Source organism: Balaenoptera physalus (genome assembly GCF_965194825.1).
Source record: "Balaenoptera physalus genome assembly, chromosome: 7".
Lineage (NCBI taxonomy): Eukaryota > Metazoa > Chordata > Mammalia > Artiodactyla > Balaenopteridae > Balaenoptera > Balaenoptera physalus.
Window position 1 is genome coordinate 32,117,706 of NC_138886.1, and position 22,903 is coordinate 32,140,608.

Genomic DNA, 22,903 nt, shown 5'->3' on the forward strand with positions numbered 1-22,903 from the left:
TTTTTGTTTATATTTTATTGTTTTTATTGTTTTCTACAATAAAATGTTTTTAAAAATTAAAAAAAAAAGTCTCTGTTTTCTTCACTCCTACCCCCAGAATATAAGTTCAATAAGAAAAGAATTTTCTTCTGCTTTGCTCACAGATATATTTCCAGTGTCTAGAATAGTATCTAGGATGTAGTAAATATTCAAATGTTTCTGTTCTTCTAATAATCAGGTCAGAAAGGAAGATATTATGCCAAGTTCTGAAAATCTGCAAAAATATCAAGTTTGATAAACGGTACTATAACCAAGGAAGTTTATAAAAAAAAAGAAAGTATACCAACTCAGTAATTAAAAAGCTTTGCAGTATGCAACCAGTAAACAGCAAACTATGGCCAAACTTTCAGTAAAGGTGACATCTCTCTCTTTTTAGTTTTGAAACTAAATTTAATAACTAGTTATGGCTTTTTCCCTTCTTCCAGAAATATCCTGAAATTTCTGTCTAAAGATTAAAAGATATATTTAAATGTATACTTATCCATACTGGTAATTGTAAAAAGTAATTATTCTGAGTTAATTAAAATTCTGAATAATGTCCAATTATGTATTTAATGATTAAAAGAAGAGAGGCTATGCATATATTTGTCTTTGTTAAATATTGATTTAAGGATTTCTAATATGTTTTTACAACATGTAATTTTAAGAGCAAATGTACACAGCAGAAAACATTTGGTATCATAATAATTAATCTAATTTCTTTACAAACACAGAGCACAAGTCCACTGGTAAACATTTAAACAACTTAGAGTAAACACAGTCTAGATGTCATATAATTTATCATTAAGGACTCCAGAGTCATAACCATTTAATTAAAATAAATCTGGACTACTCCTTGCTTGTATTACCTAACTACTACACTAAGGTATTAATAGTAATGACTTCACACTTACTTCAAAATCAGAAGGCACCAAAAAGTATACATAGAGCTTAAAAAATATTAAATGAACCACCAAAAGGAATGAAAACCAAAGGAGAAAAGGGCCTCCATTCATTTACTCAACAAATATCTAATGAAGACCTACTATATAGGTATTAAGCACAGTATTCCTGAGAATATTCCTGGATTGTCTATCCATCTGAGTTAATAGTAAAAATAATTCCAGATTGGATCCCTGCCCTTCCACTTCTGAAGGCCTTGTGCTTTAGACAAACACCAAAGTTTCTCTGTTCTTCAGCCTTCTTTTATCTGAAAAATAAGGATAACACTGCCCTTATCTAGCATCCAGATACCTGGCACTCTTTCACTTACTGGTCTCTATAAAATATTTGACAATTAGTCATATAGTGACTTATATTAACATTTTACTAAAGCTTTAAATTATTATTTAAATATTTTATTTAACATTTCATGAAATCCCATCTAGGTAAGTTTCTTCAAAGCAGAAACCATGACACATTTTTCAGAATCCTCTATTATCAACTAGTAGTATTACCATATGTCAACTGTTTGGGGAGAGGGACAGGGAGAGCTGAGTTTTAAAAAATATGTTTTGTATTTTTCTATGACAAGCCAAAAAAATGGTAAAAAGTGATGCAATTATAATGTGTTTTAAATTAAACTAACAAAAAGCCAGGAATCTTTTTAGCTTGATCTAGCAGTTAAAAATGGGAGTATCAAATCAAACTTACTCCAATTCCCCTGAGAGGAGCTGTGTAAGCACTTTACACACATGGTCAACAATCTTTACAACCATCCTATAATACAGAATGAAATTTTACTTTCAGAAAAAATATATATAAATAGCATTAAGAATTTTTTTGCAGAGGGAGCTGCTGTCATTTATAAGGTCTTTTTGAAAAGATAAATTTGGGGCTTTCCTGGTGGCGCAGTGGTTAAGAATCCGCCTGCCAATGCAGGGGACACAGGTTTGAGCCCTGGTCCGGGAAGATCCCACACGCCACGGAGCAACTAAGCCTGTATGCCCAACTACTGAGCCTGTGCTCTAGCGCCCATGAGCCACAACTACTAAGCCCACGCACCACAACTACTGGAGCCCGCACGCCTATAGCCCATGATCCACAACAACAGAAGCCACCGCAATGAGAAGCCCACGCACCTCAACGAAGAGTAGCCCCCGCTCGCTACCACTAGAGAAAGCCCGAGCACAGCAATGAAGACCCAACGCAGCCAAAAATAAATTCAAAAAAAAAAAAAAAAACTCCTTAAAAGATAAATTTGAACAAGTTGCTTTATTAACTGTTTCTTTCAATAACCAGTGAGCCAGATTGAAAAAAAACCATGAAGAATTGAAACAAGAAAGGAAAAATGGGTGATATTGTAAGAGAAGAAAAACATCACCCTCCCCCCAAAAACCCTATTAATAGAAAGTGCAAAGGGATTTAGACCAATTATTAGAAATAATAAGTTTAAAGATAATTGGCCATAAGATCTATATATGAAAACTAACTATATTTCTATATACACCACCAAAAGTTAGAAAACATAATTTAAAAGAAGGACAATGTTTAACACCTCCCTCAAACACACACATACACACACACAAACCCTAAAACAATAAAGTACTTAAGAACAGATTAATGAAATAGACTGAAATACAGAAACAAAGTTAAGTGTAAGCCCTGTATTCCAGTCATCTGTTGCTGCATAACTAATTCCTCCAAAACTTAAAGGCCTAAAACCGCCACGTAATTCTGCTAATGATTTTGTAGAGCAGACATTTAGGAAGTCAGCTGAGGAGTTCTCACTTGGGGTCTCTCATGCAGTTGAGTCAGATGTTGGCTGAAGCTACAGTCATCTGAAGGCTCAACTGCACTGATGTACAAGATGGCTCACTCATGTGCTGGCACCTGAGGCTGGACATTTCTGAGCTCAGCTGTGGCTGTGGCTATCTCCCATGTGGGAGTGTTCAGATATTTGGACATTTCACATGATGGCTAAGTTCCCCCAGTGCAAGCATCCTCAGAGAACCAGTGGGAGCTATCTGGCCTTTTCTGATCTAGCCTCAGAAGTCTGGTGGCATTATTTCTGCCTCAGCTCAGATTCAAAGGGAGGAGAATTAGACTCCACTGTTGCTATTGTTTGTGGGGGAGTAGCAACGTCATACTGTAGAAGATGATGTAGGATGCAAGACACTTTGCAGGTATCTTTAAAATGTACAATCTACCACAATCTGTATGCAGAAAACTATAAAGATACACAAATAATAAAGAATACATAACCAAGTACAAGAATATCCCATATTCACAGGCAGGAGAAAACTGGACATTGTAAATATGCCATTTTTCTCTAAATAGATGGATAAATCTAATGCAATTCCCAAATTTCCAACAAGACTGTGTATGAACTTTGAAAAGCAGATTCCAAATTTTATATGGAAGGCTAAGTGGCCAAGAATAGCCAAAACACTCCTGAAAAGGTAGAATAAGGTAATCGTATTATCCAACTAGATATCAAGCCTTATCACAAGACTGTCTTAATTAACATAGTGTGGACCTTGGTGGAGAAATAGACAAATTGACCAGTGGAATAGAAGAGAAAGACCGGAGACACACTTAAACATATATGGAATTGTGATATGTAAATAACACTGCAGAAATCAGTTAATAATGAGAGACAACTGGTTTTCCAAAAGAAATAAAACAAAATTTTATTTATATCTATCTCATACCATCAATACCAGATGGATTAACAACTTAACCGTTAAAAGCAAAACATTTAAAACATTCAACAGAAAATATAGGGAAATTATCTTCTTGATCTTAGGATACAGAACATTCCTTGAACAAGATACCAACAGCATGAACCACAAGAGAAAAAAAAAACACTGATAAATTAGATTGATAAAGACTGACACATTTAAATTAAGAACGCCTTTTCAACAAAGACACTATACCGAAAGTAAAAAGATACTCCTTACTATATAAATCGAATAATGATAAATCTAGAAAATTTATAGTAACCGTTCATGAAACTGTTTGTCTAAAAATAAGTTTTATGCAAACTAGCAAAGAACAAGCCTATACAAAAAATTCAAGGCAGATATGAATAAAACTAAACAAATACCTATATCTAACAACAGTTTCGATCTCATTATTTTAATGGCACACACCAAGCTTTTATGCCAGATGGAGATCAATAATGTAAATATATATATATTTTTTTAAATCAGTAAACAAACACTTTGACCATACCACTGTCTCAAGAAAAACAGAAGTGATTTTTAATGACGTTAAACAGTGAAGATGGTAAGAAATGAAAGTCATAATAATCTCATTGACATTAACATGTATAGTACCATTCAATAAACTCTGCATCTTGCTGAGCACCTGGTACTGTGACATACACAATTAGTGGAGACATAGTCTCTGATCTTTAGGGCTATAACCTAGGTAGCAAGAAGTAAAATACACATATAGAGAGGCGAGTCAAATTTCCACCTAAGTCTCAAATCAATCTTTTTTTCTCTATCTTCACCATCTCTGTTACCACTCCTAAATGATCTTTTGCATTCATTTCATTCTATCCCAGTCTATTCACTATACTGCAGCTATAATAACCTTTTTGAAATGTAAGAGGATCAAAGATGCATTTTTCGGTGAAAAAGACTATAGATTCACAAACACGAGAGAGGACCTTCAAGATAGCAGAGAGGAGTAAGACATGGAGATCACCTTCCTCCCCACAAATACATCAAAAATACATCTACATATGGAACAACTCCTACAGAACACCTACTGAACACTGGCAGAGGACCTCAGATTTCCCAAAAGGCACGAAACTCCCCAGGTACCTAGCAATGTGGCTGACAGGGTCTTGGTGCTCTGGCCGGGTGTCAGGCCTGAGCCTCTGAGGTGGGAGAGCAGAGTTGAGGACACTGGACCACCAGAGACCTCCCAGCCCCATGTAATATCAATCGGCAAGAGCTCTCCCAGAGACCTCCATCTTAACGTTAAGACCCAGCTCCACTCAATGACCAGAAAGCTCCAGTGCTGGACACCCTTTGCCAAACAATTAGCAAGGCAGGAACACAACCCCACCCATTAGCAGAGAGGCTGCCTAAAATCATAATAAGTTCACAGACACCCCAAAACACACCACCAGACGTGGGCCTGCCCACCAGAAAGACAAGATCCAGCCTCACTCACCAGAACACAGGCACCAGGCCCCTCCACCAGGAAGCCTACACAACCCACTGAACCAACCTTACCCACTGGAGGCAGACACCAAAAACAACAGGAACTATGAACCTGCAGCCTGCGAAAAGGAACCCCAAACACAGCAAGTAAACCAAAATGAGAAGACAGAGAAATACACAGCAGATGAAGAAGCAAAGTAAAAACCCACCAGACCAAACAAATGAAGAGGAAATAGGTAGTCTACCTGAAAAAGATTTCAGAGTAATGAGAGTAAAGATGATCCAAAATCTTGGAAATAGAATAGACAAAATGCAAGAAACATTTAACAAGGACGTAGAAGAACTAAAGAGGAACCAAGCAACGATGAAAAACACAATAAATGAAATTAAAAATACTCTAGATGGGATCAATAGCAGAATAACTGAGGCAGAAGATCGGATAAGTGACCTGGAAGATAAAATAGTGGAAATAACTACCACAGAGCAGAATAAAGAAAAAAGAATGAAAAGAACTGAGGACAGTCTCAGAGACCTCTGGGACAACATGAAATGCACCAACATTCGAATTATAGGGGTCCCAGAAGAAGAAGAGAAAAAGAAAGGGACTGAGAAAATATTTGAAGAGATTATAGTTGAAAACTTCCCTACTATGGGAAAGGGAATAGTCAATCAAGTCCAGGAAGCACGGAGAGTCCCATACAGGATAAATCCAAAGAGAAACATGCCGAGACACATAGTAATCAAACTATCAAAAATTAAATACAAAGAAAAAATATTAAAAGCAGCAAGGAAAAGCAACAAATAACATACAAGGGAATCCCCATAAGGTTAACAGCTGATCTTTCAGCAGAAACTCTGCAAGCCAGAAGGGACTGGCAAGACATATTTAAAGTGATGAAAGGGAAAAAGCTACAACCAAGATTACTCTACCCAGCAAGGATCTCATTCAGATTCGATGGAGAAATTAAAACGTTAACAGACAAGCAAAAGCTAAGAGAATTCAGCACCACCAGACCAGCTCTACAACAAATGCTAAAGGAACTTCTCTAGGCAGGAGACACAAGAGAAGGAAAACACCTACAATAACAAACCCAAAACAATTAAGAAAATGGTAATAGGAACATACATATCAATAATTACCTTAAATGTAGATGGATTAAATGCTCCAACCAAAAGACAGAGACTGGCTGAATGGATACAAAAAGAGGACCCGTATATATGCTGTCTACAAGAGACCCACTTCAGACACAGGGACACATACAGACTGAAAGTGAGGGGATGGAAAAGATATTCCATGCAAATGGAAATCAAAACAAAGCTGGAGAAGTAATTCTCGTATCAGACAAAAGAGACTTTAAAATAAAGACTATTACAAGAGACAAAGAAGGACACTACATAATGATCAAAGGATCAATCCAAGAAGATATAACAATGGTAAATATTTATGCACCCAACATAGGAACACCTCAATACATAAGGCGAATGCTAACAGCCATAAAAGGAGAAATCGACAGTAACACAGTAATAATAGGGGACTTTAACACCCCACTTTCACCAATGGACAGATCAACCAAAATGAAAATAAATAAGGAAACACAAGCTTTAAATGATACATTAAACACAATGGACTTAACTGATATTTATAGGACATTCTCAACTGCTCATGGAACACTCTCCAGGATAGATCATATCTTGGGTCACAAATCAAGCCTTGGTAAATTTAAGAAAATTGACATCGTATCAAGTATCTTTTCTGCCCACAACGCTATGAGACTAGATATCAATTACAGGAAAAATAACTGTAAAAAGTACAAACACATGGAGGCTAAACAATACACTACTAAATAACCAAGAGATCACTGAAGAAACCAAAGAGGAAATCAAAATATACCTAGAGGGGCTTCCCTGGTGGCACAGTGGTTAAGAATCTGCCTGCCATTGCAGGGGACACAGGTTCGAGCTCTGGTCTGGGAAGATTCCCACATGCTGTGGAACAACTAAGCCCATGCGCCACAACTACTGAGCCTGCGCTCTAGAGCCCATGAAGCACAACTACTGAAGCCCATGCACCTGGAGCCCGTGCTCTGCAACAAGAGAAGCCACCGCAATGAGAAGCCTGCACACCGCAAGGAAGAGTAGCCCCCACGCACCACAACCTGAGAAAGCCCGGGCGCAGCAACAAAGACCCAACACAGCCAAAAACAAAAAAAAAACAAAAAAAAGCCTAGAAACAAATGACAATGAAAACATGACAACCCAAAACCTATGGGATGCAGCAAAAGCAGTTCTAAGAGGGAAGTTTAGAGCAATACAATCTTACCTCAAGAAACAAGAAACATCTCAAATAAACAAACTAACCTTACGCCTAAAGCAATTAGAGAAAGAAGAATAAAAAAAAACACCAAAGTTAGCAGAAGGAAAGAAATCATAAAGATCAGATCAGAAATAAATGAAAAAGAAATGAAGGAAACGATAGCAAAGATCAATAAAACTAAAAGCTGGTTCTTTGAGAAGATAAACAAAATTGATAAACCATTAGCCAGACTCATCAAGAAAAAAAGGGAGAAGACAAATCAACAGAATTAGAAAGGAAAAAGGAAAAGTAACAACTGACACTGCAGAAATACAAAGGATCATGAGAGATTACTACAAGCAACTATATGCCAATAAGATGGAAAACCTGGAAGAAATAGACAAATTCTTAGAAAAGCACAACCTTCTGAGACTGAACCAGGAAGAAATAGAAAATATAAACAGACCAATCACAAGCACTGAAATTGAAACTGTGATTAAAAATCTTCCAACAAACAAAAGCCCAGGACCAGATGGCTTCACAGGCGAATTCTATCAAACATTTAGAGAAGAGCTAACACCTATCCTTCTCAAACTCTTCCAAAATATATCAGAGGGAGGAACACTCCCAAACTCATTCTATGAGGGCACCATCACCCTGACACCAAAACCAGACAAAGATGTCACAAAAAAAGAAAACTACAGGCCAATATCACTGATGAATATAGATGCAAAAATCCTCAACAAAATACTAGCAAACAGAATCTAACAGCACATTAAAAGGATCATACAACATGATCAAGTGGGGTTTATCCCAGGAATGCAAGGATTCTTCAATATACGCAAATCAATCAATGTGATACACCACATTAACAAACTGAACGATAAAAACCATATGATCATCTCAATAAATGCAGGAAAACCTTTCAATATAATTCAACACCTATTTGTGATAAAAACCCTACAGAAAGTAGGCACAGAGGGTAACTTGCCTCAACATAATAAAGGCCATATATGACAAACCCACAGCCAACATCGTTCTCATTGGTGAAAAACTGAAACCACTTCCACCAAAATCAGGAACAAGACAAGGTTGCCCACTCTCACCACTACTATTCAACATAGTTTTGGAAGTTTTAGACACAGAAATTAGAGAAGAAAAAGAAATAAAAAGAATCCCAATCGGAAAAGAAGAAGTAAAACTGTCTCTGTATGCTGATGACGTGATACTACACATAGAGAATCCTAAAGATACTACCAGAAAACTACTTCAACTAATAGGTGAATTTGGTAAAGTAGCAGGATACAAAATTAATGCACAGAAATCTCTTGCATTCCTACACACTAATGATGAGAAATCTGAAAGAGAAATTAAGGAAACACTCCCATTTACCACTGCAACAAAAAGAATAAAATACCTAGGAATAAACGTACCTAAGGAGACAAAAGACCTGTATGCAGAAAACTATAAGACACTGATGAAAGAAATTACACATGATACAAACAGATGGAGAGATATACCATGTTCTTGGATTGGAAGAATCAACATTGTGAAAATGACTATACTACCCAAAGCAATCTACAGATTCAATGCAATCCCTATCAAACTACCAATGGCATTTTTCACAGAACTAGAACAAAAAAATTCACAACTTGTATGTAGACACAAAAGACCCCGAATAGCCAAAGCAATCTTGAGAAAGAAAAACAGAGCTGGAGGAATCAGGCTCCCTGACTTCAGACTATACTCCAAAGCTACAGTAATCAAAACAGTATGGTATCGGCACAAAAACAGACATTTAGATCAATGGCACAGAGAGCCCAGAAATAAACCCACACACTCGTGGTCAATGAATCTACAACAATGGAGGCAAGAATATACAATGGAGAAAAACAGCCTCTTCAATAAATGGTGCTGGGAAAACTGGACAACTACATGTATAAGAATGACATCAGAACATTCTCTAACACCATATACAAAAATAAACTCAAAATGGATTAAAGACCTAAATGTAAGACCAGAAACCATAAAACTCCTAGAAAAAAACACAGGCAGAACACTCTGACATAAATCGTAGCAATATTTTTTTGGATCTGTCTCCTAAAGAAAAGGAAATAAAAACAAAAATAAACAAATGGGACCTAATTAAACTTAAAAGCTTTTGCACAGCAAAAGAAACCACTGGCAAAACGAAAAGACAACCTACTGAATGGGAGAAAATACTTGCTAATGATAAGACCAATAAGGAGTTTATATCCAAAATATGATAAGCAGCTCATACAACTCAACATCAAAAAACCCCCAAACACCTCAATTAAAAAATGGGCGGAAGACCTAAATAGACATTTTTCCAAAGAAGACATACAGATGGCCAACAGGCACATGAAAAAATGCTAAACACTGTTAATCATCAGAGAAATGCAAACTAAAACTACAATGAGATATCATCTCACACCTGCCAGATGGCTATCATCAAAAAGACCACAAATAAATGCTGGTAAGGATGTGGGGAAAAGGGAACCCTCGTACACTGTTAGTGGGAATGTAAACTAGCATGGTCACTGTGGAAAACTGTATAGCCGTTTCTCAAAAATCTAAAAATAAAACTACCATATTACCCAGCAATTCCACTCCTGGGTATATGTCCAAAAAAACCCAAAAACACTAATTCAAAAAGATACATGAACCTCAATGTTCATATCAGCATTATTTACAATAGCCAAGATATGGAAGCAACCTAAGTGTCCATCAACTGATGAATGGATAAAGAAGATGTGGTATACACAGACACACACACACACACACACACACACACACAAACACACACTGGAATACTACTCAGCCATAAAAAAGAATGAAATTTTGCCATTTGCAACAACATGGATAGACTTAGAGGGTATAAGTGAAGTAAGTCAAAAGACAGAGAAAGACAAATACTGTATGATATCACTTATATGTAGAATCTACATATAGTAGACTAGTGAATATAATAAAAAGGAAACAGACTCACAGATATAGAGAACAAACTGATGGTTACCAGTGGGGAGAGGGAAAGGTGGTGGAGCGAGATAGGGGTAGGGGACTAAGAGGTACAAACTGTTATGTATAAAATAAATAAGCTACAAGGATAAACATACAACACGAAATATAGCCAACATTTTATAATAACTATAAATGGAGTATAACCTTTAAAAATTGTGAATCACTATGTTGTACACCTATAACTCATATAATATTGTACATCAACTATATCTCAATTAAAAACAAAAAACACTAAAGACATTTAAAAAGTCATTAGAGTGAAAGTGACATTTTAAAGGAAAAAAAGCAAAAGGCTGTAGTGTATGTCACTATTTGGCTTAGCAAGAAACAATACCTTTATAATCAAAATAATGAGATATTGATCACTAATTTAACCAGAAATTATAATATATGTAATTATAGGGGGGAAAGGAATTAGGAGAGTAGGGTGGAAAGCTAGATCTGCATCTCCTATAGCAAGAAGAGACTATGCCTAAACCTGATTAATTACACATGGTATTTAGGAATAAAGAGCTAAATACTAGGGAAAATGGCCAAAAGGATTAAAAGTAGTTTCCTAAAAGTAGGACTTGGAGATGGAGAAGGGTAGGGTTCTATAAGGCTTTTAATTTTACTTGGCTGTTAACTATGTAAATATATGACTTTCAAAAATTAATTTAAAATAATTAAAATTTATTACAAAGCCAATAACTAGCAAAAAATGTTTGCAACACTATATTATTGCAACAATCTTATACACAGAAGACCAATATCTTAAAATTATAAGGAACTCTGACAAAAGACAACAACATAATATAATATATGCAAGAGACATGAACAGGCAATTCACACAAAAAACATTACTATCCAAGGTGCATATAAAAAACTTTCACCCTTCAAAGCAATAAAAGAAAAAATTCAGGTTAAAACGACAAAGCAGTGTTATTTTAACCTACTAATTAGCAAAAATTTGAGGAATGAGTAATACTAGTGTTTTAAAATGCATTCATTGTGAAAGTGTAAGTTGATATATCATTTCTGGAGAAAATTTTGGTGATATGAATCAAAATCTTAAAAATATGTATGACATCTAATTCAATAATTCCTGCTAAAAATGCATCCTTAAGGAAATAGTTACAAATACTTATAAAAGGATTCGGCTACAAGGGTATTTATTTTAGCAAAATCTCCTTAAGACTCTCTTTTTCGGGCTTCCCTGGTGGCGCAGTGGTTGAGAATCTGCCTGCCAATGCAGGGGACATGGGTTCGAGCCCTGGTCTGGGAAGATCCCACATGCCGCGGAGCAACTAGGCCCGTGAGCCACAACTGCTGAGCCTGCGCGTTGGGAGCCTGTGCTCCACAACAAGAGAGGCTGCAATAGTGAGATGCCCGCGCACCATGATGAAGAGTGGCCCCTGCTTGCCACAACTAGAGAAAGCCCTCGCACAGAAACAAAGACCCAACACAGCCAAAAATAATAAATAAATAAATAAATAAATAAATAAATTTATAAAAAAAAGAAAAAAAAGACTGTCTTTTTCATACTGATTTACCTGAAACAATAAAATAGCCTTACCTGAACTGTACGTCCTGCATTGATATGCTCTTCATGCAACTTGTCCCAGATTCTGCACCTCTGATACTATACGAAAGAAAGGGGAAAGGTACTGAATTTTTTTTTATCACTAAGTGATTATTCCCAATTTACCTCAAAAATCCCCACTCACCCACCCAAACTTAAACATACCAGCTAAAAAAGTTACTTAGTAGTGGAAATTAACTGTCCAAAGACCATACAAGTAAGTAGGAAGTTTTCAAAAACATGACACACAAAATCCTGGTAAATGGTAAAAACAAACAAAAATCACTAAATACTCTTTATTTTACTGAAAAAGATTATGTATTTTGTCTATAATGCACACTCTTTGGAGGTGAAAAAAATGAGAATGTAAAAGAGTGTGAAAAATGAAAAGACTAACAGCATTCATCAGATATTCTTACTATATATGAAGACTCTGAAATGTCTGTTAATGATAGAGTCAAGTACTGAAAACTAAAATGTGATTTGAGAAAAAGTAACATGGATACTGCAGACTAGAAAGTATATAAAAATGAGAATGAACATTTAATATATATGTCTTAATTTTTACCAAGGTAATGTTTAGTTTTCAGAGTTCACCCAAGAAACTTAACGAGCATGATAATGGAAAATTTTTCATTTGACAGGAAAATGTGATAACATTATGACGGAATACTTGTATAAAATATAAACACCAAATGTCACATATTATTTTTGGTTGAAATAAAAAACCCAAATAATTAAGATGTTAGCAGATGTGAATAATGACATTAAACACATTTTTGGTATAACCCCCACACACACACTACTTTGAAAGCACAGAAACATGAAAATGCCCCATATACACATGGAAGGAAAAACAGACTATAAAAGTAGAGCACTAAAATTTTTTCTAGGGTATTTTTATATTCCTTATTCTGCATATTCTTTAAATTTAACAGTGAATAATGCAGCAAAAAACTCTTTTGATACTCCTGAATTTTTGTTTTTTATATCATCTAAGGACTAAACAATAGCCATTAAGCTTAAAAATAACTAGACTATGGAGAACAGTATGGAGGTTCCTTAAAAAACTAAAAATAGAACTACCATATGACCGAGCAATCCCACTACTGGGCATATACCCTGAGAAAACCATAATTCAAAGACACATGCACCCCAATGTTCACTGCAGCACTATTTACAATAGCCAGGACATGGAAGCAACCTAAACGTCCATCAACAGATGAATGGATAAAGGACACGTGGTACATATATACAGTGGAATATTACTCAGCCATAAAAAGGAATGAAATTGGGTCATTTGTAGAGATGCAGATGGACCTACAGACTACATCTACAGAGTGAAGTAAGTCAGAAAAAGAAAAACAAATATTGTATATTAATGCATATATGTGGAATCTAGAAAAATGGTATAGATGATCTTAGTTGCAAAGCAGAAATAGAGACACAGATGTACAGAACAAACATGGACACCAAGGGGGAAGGAGAGTGGTGGGATGAATTGGGAGATTGGGATTGACATATATACGCTATTGAAACTATGTATAAAACAGATAACTAATGAAAATCTACTGTATAGCACAAGGAACTCTACTCAGTGCTCTGTGTGGTGACCTAAATGGGAAGGAAATCAAAAAAGAGCAGATATATGTGTACGTATAGCTGATTCACTTTGCTGTACAGTAGAAACTGACACAACACTGTAAAGCAACTATACTCCAATAAAAATTAATAAAGAAATACTCTATATTGAGAATATATTTACCAAACAGAAACTTACAACCACTACGCAATCAAATAAATTTAAAACCACTATCAAACTACTTTTGCTTCTAAGAAAAATTTAATTGATGCCATCAGACCCAGTATAAATGCTCCTTTAGTGTTATGATATTAACAAAAAGAAAAGAATGTAAGCCAAAGATACATGTCTGAAAATAAGCCACTTTAAAATTACTTAATACTAATCTGTCATGATATTTTAAGAAAAATTAATGTTAAGGAAACAACTGAAAATCCAGAGAGGTCAGGGTTGCAAGAATCGTGGAGCAGAGCATCAGAGAGGAAAAAGCTGCATGTGAGGAGATAACTGAAATGAGAGGACTATACTGAAACAGAGCTCCAGAGATCCACAGGTTTTCCTTTTGAGTCTTCAGCTGAGTACAGATCAGCACACGCACATAAGCAAACAACCTGAAGTCAGAAAAAGAACCACTGGAAAAGACCAGGTAGACTAATCCCCCAAAATCACACAAGGCCAGAAACAGTTCATGTGACCACAAGTCAGACTGGAAAAATCTCTCAACACACTAGACATCAGGTGGAGTACTCCAAAGCACTGTCCTACATGGGGAAAAATCAGGCTATTTAATATAAAGGCTATTCTGATCCTATGCAAGCTTAAAAGAGCCTCAAAAGGATCAAACTGTTCCCAAATAAATGTGTCTCAGAATAAATAAAGCTCAAAAGTACTCAAAAGTAATTTAAAAATATTCAGTATCCAACAAGTTCAGAATGTCTGGCATCCAATAAACAATTAACATGCATGCAAAAAAGCAGGAAAATATGATCTGCAATGAGAAAAACCAATCAATAGAAACAGATTCAGATATGATAGAGATAATGGAATAGACAAGGATATTAAAAATTATTATGATATATTCCATGTTGTTAAGAAAGAAGAAAACATGAGCATATTGAGATATGGAAGATATTTTTAAAAATTCAATTCCTAAAATTAAAAAAGGTATCTGAAATGAAAAATGCAATGGATGGGTTTAATTGAAGCTAAGACAATGCAAAGAAAAGACTAGTAAATTTAAAGATATAAAGTAGAATCAATCCAAAATGAAACACAGAGAGAAAAAAAGATGGACAATAAATGAATAGAGTATCAATGAGTTGCAGGCCAACTGAAAGCAACATTTTATGTATGCAATTGGGCTCCCTGAAGGAGAGAAAAAAATTTTGAAAAACTAATGAGACAGTGACTGAGATGATGGAGGAGGAAGACCCTGAGCTCACCTCCTCCCATAGGTGCACCGAAATTACAACTAATTTCAGAGCAATTATGGATGAGAATGACTTAAAGACTAGCAGAAGAGATTTTCCACAACTAAAGATATAAAGAAGGAACCATATAGTTTATGGTCAAAAGGTGCAAACTTCCAGTCATAAGATAAATAAGTACTAGGGATGTAATGTATGCCATGATTAATATATATAATTAACACTGCTGTATGTTATATATGAAAGTTGTTAAGAAAGTAAATCCTAATTTAAATCTCATGACAAGAGAAAAAAATGTTTTTCTTTTATTTTGTATCTATATGAGATGATGGACCTTCACTATTTTATTGTGATAATCATTTCATGATGTATGTAAGTCAAATCATTATATTGTACACCTTAAACTTACACAGTGCTGTATGTCAGTTATATCCCAGTAAGGAAGAAAAAAAAGAAAAATGAGTGGCCAAAGCTTTTCCAAATCTGGTAAAAATTATAAACCCACAGATCCAAGAAACTCAAGGAATACCATAAGTAAGAAAAATGAACAAAACTAAACTAATGTACATCATAATAAAACTACTTACAATAAGTGATAGAAAAATCTTAAAAACAGAAAGAGGAAAAAAAGATATGTGAAGTACAGAGCAACACAGATAAGAATGACAGAAGACTTCTTGTGAGAAACAATGCAAGCCAGAAAACACCAGAGCAACATCTTGAAAGTACTGAAACAATCTAAAACTCAACCTAGAATTATATACACAGGGAAAATATTTTTTAAAAGTGAAGGCAAAATAAACATTTCTTTTTCAAACACAAAAAAGCAAGCAGAATTCATTACCAGCAAACCTGTACTACAAGAAATGTTAAAGGAAGTCCTTCAGGTTGATGGGACTACAAAAAAGTTTTTTGTCTACAAAAAAGTGACAGCACTGAAAAATGGTAAATATATAGATAAATATAAAATATACTTTTTATTATTTTAAAAATCTCTTTGAAAGATGACACTGCTTAAAACAAAAATAACAATATTACATAGAAGTAAAATATATTACAATAATACTACAAAGACCCTGAGAGAGGAAATCGAAGTGTACTGTTATAAGGTCATTCATTCATTCATTTATTTATTTATGACTGCATTAGGTCTTTGTTGCTGCATGCGGGCTTTCTCTAGTTGAGGTGAGCGGGGGCTACTCTTCTTTGCAGTGCACAGGCTTCTCACTGCGATGGCTTCTCTTGTTGCGGAGCATGGGCTCCAGGAGTGTGGGCTTCAGTAGCTGTGGCACATGAGCTCAGTAGTTGTGGCTCACAGGCTCTAGAGCATAGGCTCAGTAGTTGTGGCGCATGGGTTTAGCTGCTCCGCAGCATGTGGGATCTTCCCAGACCAGGGTTCGAACCCGTGTCCCCTGCATTGGCAGGCAGATTCTTAACCACTGCGCCACCAGGGAAGTCCAAGGTTCTTATAATATACGTGGAGTGAGATATATATATATATATATATATATATATATATATATGTATGTATATGTATGTATGTATATGTATATATATGTATATATGAAAACACACTACTTGAAGGTAGACTGTCATATGTTAAAGATGAATACTCTCAACTGTAAAGCAACCATTAAAAATAAAAATAAAAAAACAAAGAGGTATAATTAATAAGCCAACAAAAGAAAAAATGGAATCTTAAAAAATATGCAATTAATCCAAAAGGGAGTAAAAGATGAAAAAAGGGGACAAAGAATAGATGGGACAAACAGACAAAAAGAGCAAGATTGTAGATTTAAAGACAACCATTTGATAAACATCTGTTCATTATAAAAATTCTCAGCAAACTTAAAAAAGTTAACATTAGAGGTATCTACAAAAACCCTACAGTCAACATCATGCTTAGTGGTGAAAGACCATTCCCTAATATTGGGAACAAGGTAAGGATGTCTGATCTTGCCATTCCTATTCAATATTGCACTGGAGGCCCTAGTCAGCACAATAAGGTAAGAAAGGAAGTGAGGGGAGAAAGGGAAGAAGGGAAGGAGGGAAGGAGGGAAGGAAGGGAGGGAGAAGGGGAAGGGAAAGAGAGGAAACAGAAGAAAGAGAGGAAAGAAAGAAAGTAAGAAGGAGAGGAAGGAAGGAAGGAAGTGGGCAGACAGGCAAAGACTGGAAAGGAAGAAATAAAACAGTTTGTCTTCACATGATTGTCTACAAAGAAAATATCAAAGACTAGATTCAAAGAGACTGAAGAGCAATGACGGGGAGATTATCTGTCAAGAGACTGGGTAAAACAGCTTGTCTTTGCCACGGGCTTCTCCTTAGGGCTTCTCTCTAAAGGGTTTTTAAAGGTAATGGCAGCTTTGCAAGGAAATATTTTCTAGATGATGTTGGATTTATACTTTTCCTTTATCTTCACAGAGTGGGCAGAAGGATTTGTCTCAGCACTACTTGCTCTTGAGTGGCTTCCAGGCCATTAAACTCTGCCCCAACATTTCAAGGTAGATGGAACTCAGAATGACATCCACAAAGTACATTGGATTCTGCTCTTGCCTCCACTGGATACTGCAACTTCTGATAAATACCTTTAATTGCTATGAATAAACAGGATGAAGAAAGAGGAAAAACAACTACAGAAAAAATTCATAGATACTGTTTTTCAGTCATTTCAGAAAGATGTATTGTCTCACTACATGCATTCATGTTGTTCTTCATTGATATGTTATGGCCCCATGGTCTACCAGTGGCGCCATGGTTCTCCTCTGGCACAGGCATAAGCAGAGAATCCAATATTCACAGAAACAGCCTTTCCCCTAGACTTTCCCATGAAACGAAAGCACATTCTTAACCTGGTGAGACAAAAGCCGTGTTCACCATTCTCATCCTGGTGAATACGTTGTCTCCTTTTACCCACTCTTCTATTTTATCTTTTTGGAGAACCCTGATTATAAACCCACACCATGGTGCAATGAACGCCTCTGCACAGGTGTTTTCAGGCTTCCAACATTCATCCCTTTGTGCTCTTTGGCAGTGACACCCAGGTCTCAGTTTTGCTTTGCCTGCTGGGCAAAGAGAACAAATATTTTAAGAGTGGTTCCTGGACTAAAAGTTCTCTCTAGAACACCCCACTATTTATTTAATCAACTTTATATATTTGTAGCCTCACATTTTATGCCATTTCATCTTCCAGAATATTTTGATTCAAAATTGAATAACAATAATAATTCTGCTTCATATTGCTTAGAGTATAAAATCATGAAAGCTACTCATAATTATTAAAAATAATTTTCTAAAATTATATAATGTTATTCACTAGAGGTTCAGGGAATCTGATGATGATATAACATAGAGAATGTTCAGAATTTAGGAGTTTAAGGTATAAAAGCACTTTAATTTAAACTTTATGCTGACACCTAAAAGATTTATTTGAATTTACAAAGCATAGTAGGGAAAAAAGAGGTTTCATTTGGAGAGAAAAAAACCTGGGAATACTCTGAGGTGTAAAGTCACATGTGGAATCCAAAGGACTGAAGTAAGATCAATGTCACATGTGGAATCCAAAGGACTGAAGTAAGATCAATGTGTTTGTGGTATAATGTATGATGGGAAGAGTGATGAGAAAAGAAGCAGGAAAAGTAGAGGAATGCTCCTTCTGCCAGGTATCAGAGGGTACCTCAGTGATCAGAATGATCAGGACTTTTCGTAGGGAAGATGATGGTTTTGTGGGGGATTAATCAGGTGGGATAACAATCAGTATTGTAGATGATAAAAAGTGTAAGTATTCAATTCAAACAAATTTACTTTATTAAACTCAACAAAAGAGAAAATATCAAAGACTCTAAAAGTAAAGCTACATAATATTAATAGATGGCCCAATGATTATAAGCCATAAACTTAGGATTACTCATGTAATGAAGATGAATAATAATATCTACCTTACAGTGTAGCTAATGTAAGGCACCTTACCGTGCCTACCATGTATAAAAAATATAAAACCCAAAACAAACACAAAGGGTCTCAGGAATGCTGTGAATCTCCTAATGATTACAAACAATTAACTGACAGCACCAATGTTGACTGCCCGGGAATGATAACTTACTTATAAGTAACTCATTTCCAAGTATCAACCTTGCATTCAAGGGTTCTTCACATAATATCTCAATCCTCAGAATAACTCTATGATAAAGATTTTAATGTTACCTTTACAACTCTCTAAAAATCAATCATGGGGTGGTGAACCTTAAGGTCTACTGCAGAGTGCTGTGTGAGGATGGTGCATTTATATCTGACCCAGGATGGAATCAACCAGGGCACGTTCCATAGAACATTACTAAGTTGGGATCTGAACAAAAAAACAAAGTTTGAAAGGTGAACAAATGGAGTGGATGTTGCTAATAGATGTAGGAAAGCCAAAGTATTCAACTCTATTTTTTTTTTTTACATCTTCCTTCTTCATTGAGGAAAATGATCATAAAATAGAACTGTCCGCAATAAACATGACTAAGAGGAAAATGAAAACCAAGAAAGAGTAAGAACAAACTTAGAACACACTATGTTTCAAGCACAACATTAGAAGATTAATATATTTAGCAGCATAGTGATCTCAAGAAAGTAATTTAACCACTCCAAGTCTGCTTCCCCACCTAAAAATGGAAGACAATAATAAGGGTAACCCATAGGGATGTTGTGAGGATTAAATGATATATATAAAAACCTTACACAGCACTCAACAGATAAACACAACAGCTACTATCGTTACTATTATTATTATTTGCTCACTTGTCAAGTAAGTTGTAGAAGAGATTAGTGTCTTGGATGAAGACTGAATAGATGACCTTATGTCTTATAATAATAAAATTCTAAGAAAAATAAGGAATAAAATAGGTCAGACTTTCTATGCTTGCTACACAATGTTAAACCTAAATTAGGTTACACTATTAAAGGCTATTATTCCAAACACTTGGAGAGGAGAAAAAACTTTAAATGATTTAATATGTTTGGGGGGGAAAATTACATGAAATAACCCCTTAAAATTTAGTTAAGTTGGGACCACTGACAAACATTTCTAAAATGCAGTTTTTACAAAATGTCATTTTTTGTATTGTCTATTTGCACAGCAACACTACAGAGATAGGTTAAAGCAGTGCTATGACTTGAAGCAATTAGGATGCTTTTGGTTGCAAATAACCGAAAACTCAAAGTTAAAAAAATGGCTTTAATAATAAAGATATTTATTATCTCACATAAGCAGCACCCTAGAAGTGGGATGATAAATTCAAGGGTAGTTTAGTTCAGAAGCTTACAAGGTTGTCAAGCACCCAAGTTCTATCTGCTTTACTACCTTCAACAGAGAGTTTCATTTTCAGACTTGTCCCCTCTTGGCTATAGTTCCAGACACAACAGGCAGACATTAAGACCAGTAGGACTGTTTCCTCCCATGTATATCTCTGTAACTGTAGGAAAGTCTTTTCCAGAAGTTCCATATCCCAAACAGGCTTTCCCTCAAGTCTCATTAGCCAGAACTACAGGATATGTCTCTTGTTCGTTGCTAACCAAACACTGACAACAATGGAAATACCACCATTAGACCCATTATCATTCACCACCTGTGCTGAGGCTTTCCTATCCTGTAACACAGGAGAAAGCAAACTGAATCAGGAGTCTATCAGAAAAAAAGAATGAGGGGGAAAATGTGATTGTAAGATTGAAATAAACATTCTCAGACTAAAAAGAGAAATGGGAAAGGTTTTTGTTGTAACCACAAGTTAAGAAAACAAATAAATGAAACCAAATCAATAAATAACAAATCAATAAGACTGCTTATATCTGATTTTGTACCACATAGTTCAGGCTTCATACTGCCTGAACAGTCCTGAACACTCATTTTCACACCTAATTATATGTTGCCCCATCATATCCTATCTTATTTCCTTAACTGGACTGTAAACTTCTTGCAGATTAGAAAACTAATTTTTTACATAATTTTCAATGCTAACAATATAAGAAACAGCAAACACCAACACTTATGAAAAGCTAACATATATTTATATCCTGTAATAATTTCCCTTCTCATTAAACCTGGCAGACTGAACACAAACATTCATCTCTGTTCTTTTCCAAAATTCAACTAAAATGACAGTAAAGAACTTTAAAAGGTATAAATTCACAAGAATAATGAGAATACAACAGAAGATATCAATGGACAAGAAATTTTAACAAAATTTTGGAAGCTGGAAAGACTATGGACATGTTGCAGCTGAACTTAGCAGAGCAGAGAAAGCTGAAACCTAGGGCTGCAGAAGGGGTGGATGGTGGGGGAGAAAAGCAGTGAGAAGCAAACCAATGCACAGCACTACTCCAGAAAGACTCAGTAACCAGAGGTACCAGCTACCAGGTAACCAGGAGGATGTGTATGGTGGGGTTAAAAACAGAAGGATTAGTTGAAACTTTATGTAAGGAATAGGTAGTCTATCAGATGTCCTCTCCATAGGCCCAAGCAACTGGACTGCCTCTATCATCACAGAAGACAACACTCCAGGAGAGTATCATCTGGTGGTTGCCCATCAAAATAGATCCTCCTCTGTTCACCTCTCCAGGTAATAAGGTCCCTACTACTGCCCTGCTACCCATTCTCCCTCTCTCTCTCTCTGCTACCCACTCTCTCTCTCTCTCTCTCACACACACACACACACACACACACACACACACACACACACACCCCTTCCAATTAGCACTCTTAAATATCGACAGCTAGCCAAGGAAAGCCTAAAATACTGTAGACTGACACAAAGAAAGGAAGGAAGGAGGGGAGGAAGAAAGGGAGGGAGGAGGGAGGAAGAAAAGGAGAGAGGGAAAGAGAGAGAAGAATACATTTAAGAAAAGGAAAAAAGAGAAGAGAAGGAAGGAGGAAAGAAGGGGAAGGAAGGAAGGAAGAGAGGGAGGGAGGGAGGTGAAGAAGAAAGGGAGGGAGGAGGGAGGAAGAAAAGGAGAGAGGGAAAGAGAGAGAAGAATACATTTAAGAAAAGGAAAAAAGAGAAGAGAAGGAAGGAGGAAAGAAGGGGAAGGAAGGAAGGAAGAGAGAGAGGGAGGGAGGGAGGAAGGAAGGAAGGAAGGGGGAAAGAAGGAAGAGGGAAGAAGGAAGGGGGGGAGGAAGGAAGGAAGGAAACACAGAAAAGGAAACAGAAGAAAACTTTAAAAAATATAATAATAATACCACCATAGAGAGATTGTATGATACTGCATCCATAAAACAAGAACAGGAGGATTCTCTTTAAAAGAAAAAAAAGAGAGAATTGACAGAAAAAAGAACATATTCAGAAAAAATAGGATTCTGGTTCTTTCATCTTAGTTGGAATGTGGATTCGATAGCTAGAGCTGGAGCTGCTGTTTTACATGTAAGACAGAAACAAGTTGAGGATTGGAAAGCAAGATAAAAACAGCCTGAGTCTTTAATGACTGTTGAGCTGCCACTGGAGCCCTAGACCACCTCCAAAACTATGAGAGATTAAAAATGAAAGAAAAACCAAAAAACCTCTATCTCATCTAATAAGCTATTTTTAGGTTTTCTGCCACTTGCGTTTTAACCATATACTAACTAATACAGTACATGTTACACAGTAAGTTTTCCCCCAAAGCCCTATAAAATGAAACAAAGAAAATTATGTTCCAAGCTTATGATATTGTTCCTATTAACTGTGCTTAAGTCTATTTTACATTAGCCAAGAAAGCTGAATGCTAACACTTCAAATTTCAGGATTACATTCTAATCAAGTCTATCATGTGTAATAAAACGTAATGCTGAAGGACCTATGGAATATAGTCCCAGGTGTCCACAGCACACTACTCTCATTGTTTTCAGAT

The 22,903-nt window shown here is 35.9% G+C and overlaps 1 protein-coding gene across 4 annotated transcripts in view; it reads right to left on the minus strand.

The window, feature by feature from the left end:
- STX17 (syntaxin 17) overlaps positions 1–22,903 on the minus strand; it is a 93,559-nt gene that overhangs the window by 59,390 nt on the left and 11,266 nt on the right. For all 4 annotated transcript variants that reach the window (XM_082468767.1, XM_082468769.1, XM_082468768.1 and 1 more), the window contains exon 3: positions 12,029–12,094. In XM_082468767.1, coding sequence (XP_082324893.1) covers positions 12,029–12,094 — 66 coding nt within the window. The remainder of the gene's footprint in view (positions 1–12,028; positions 12,095–22,903) is intronic.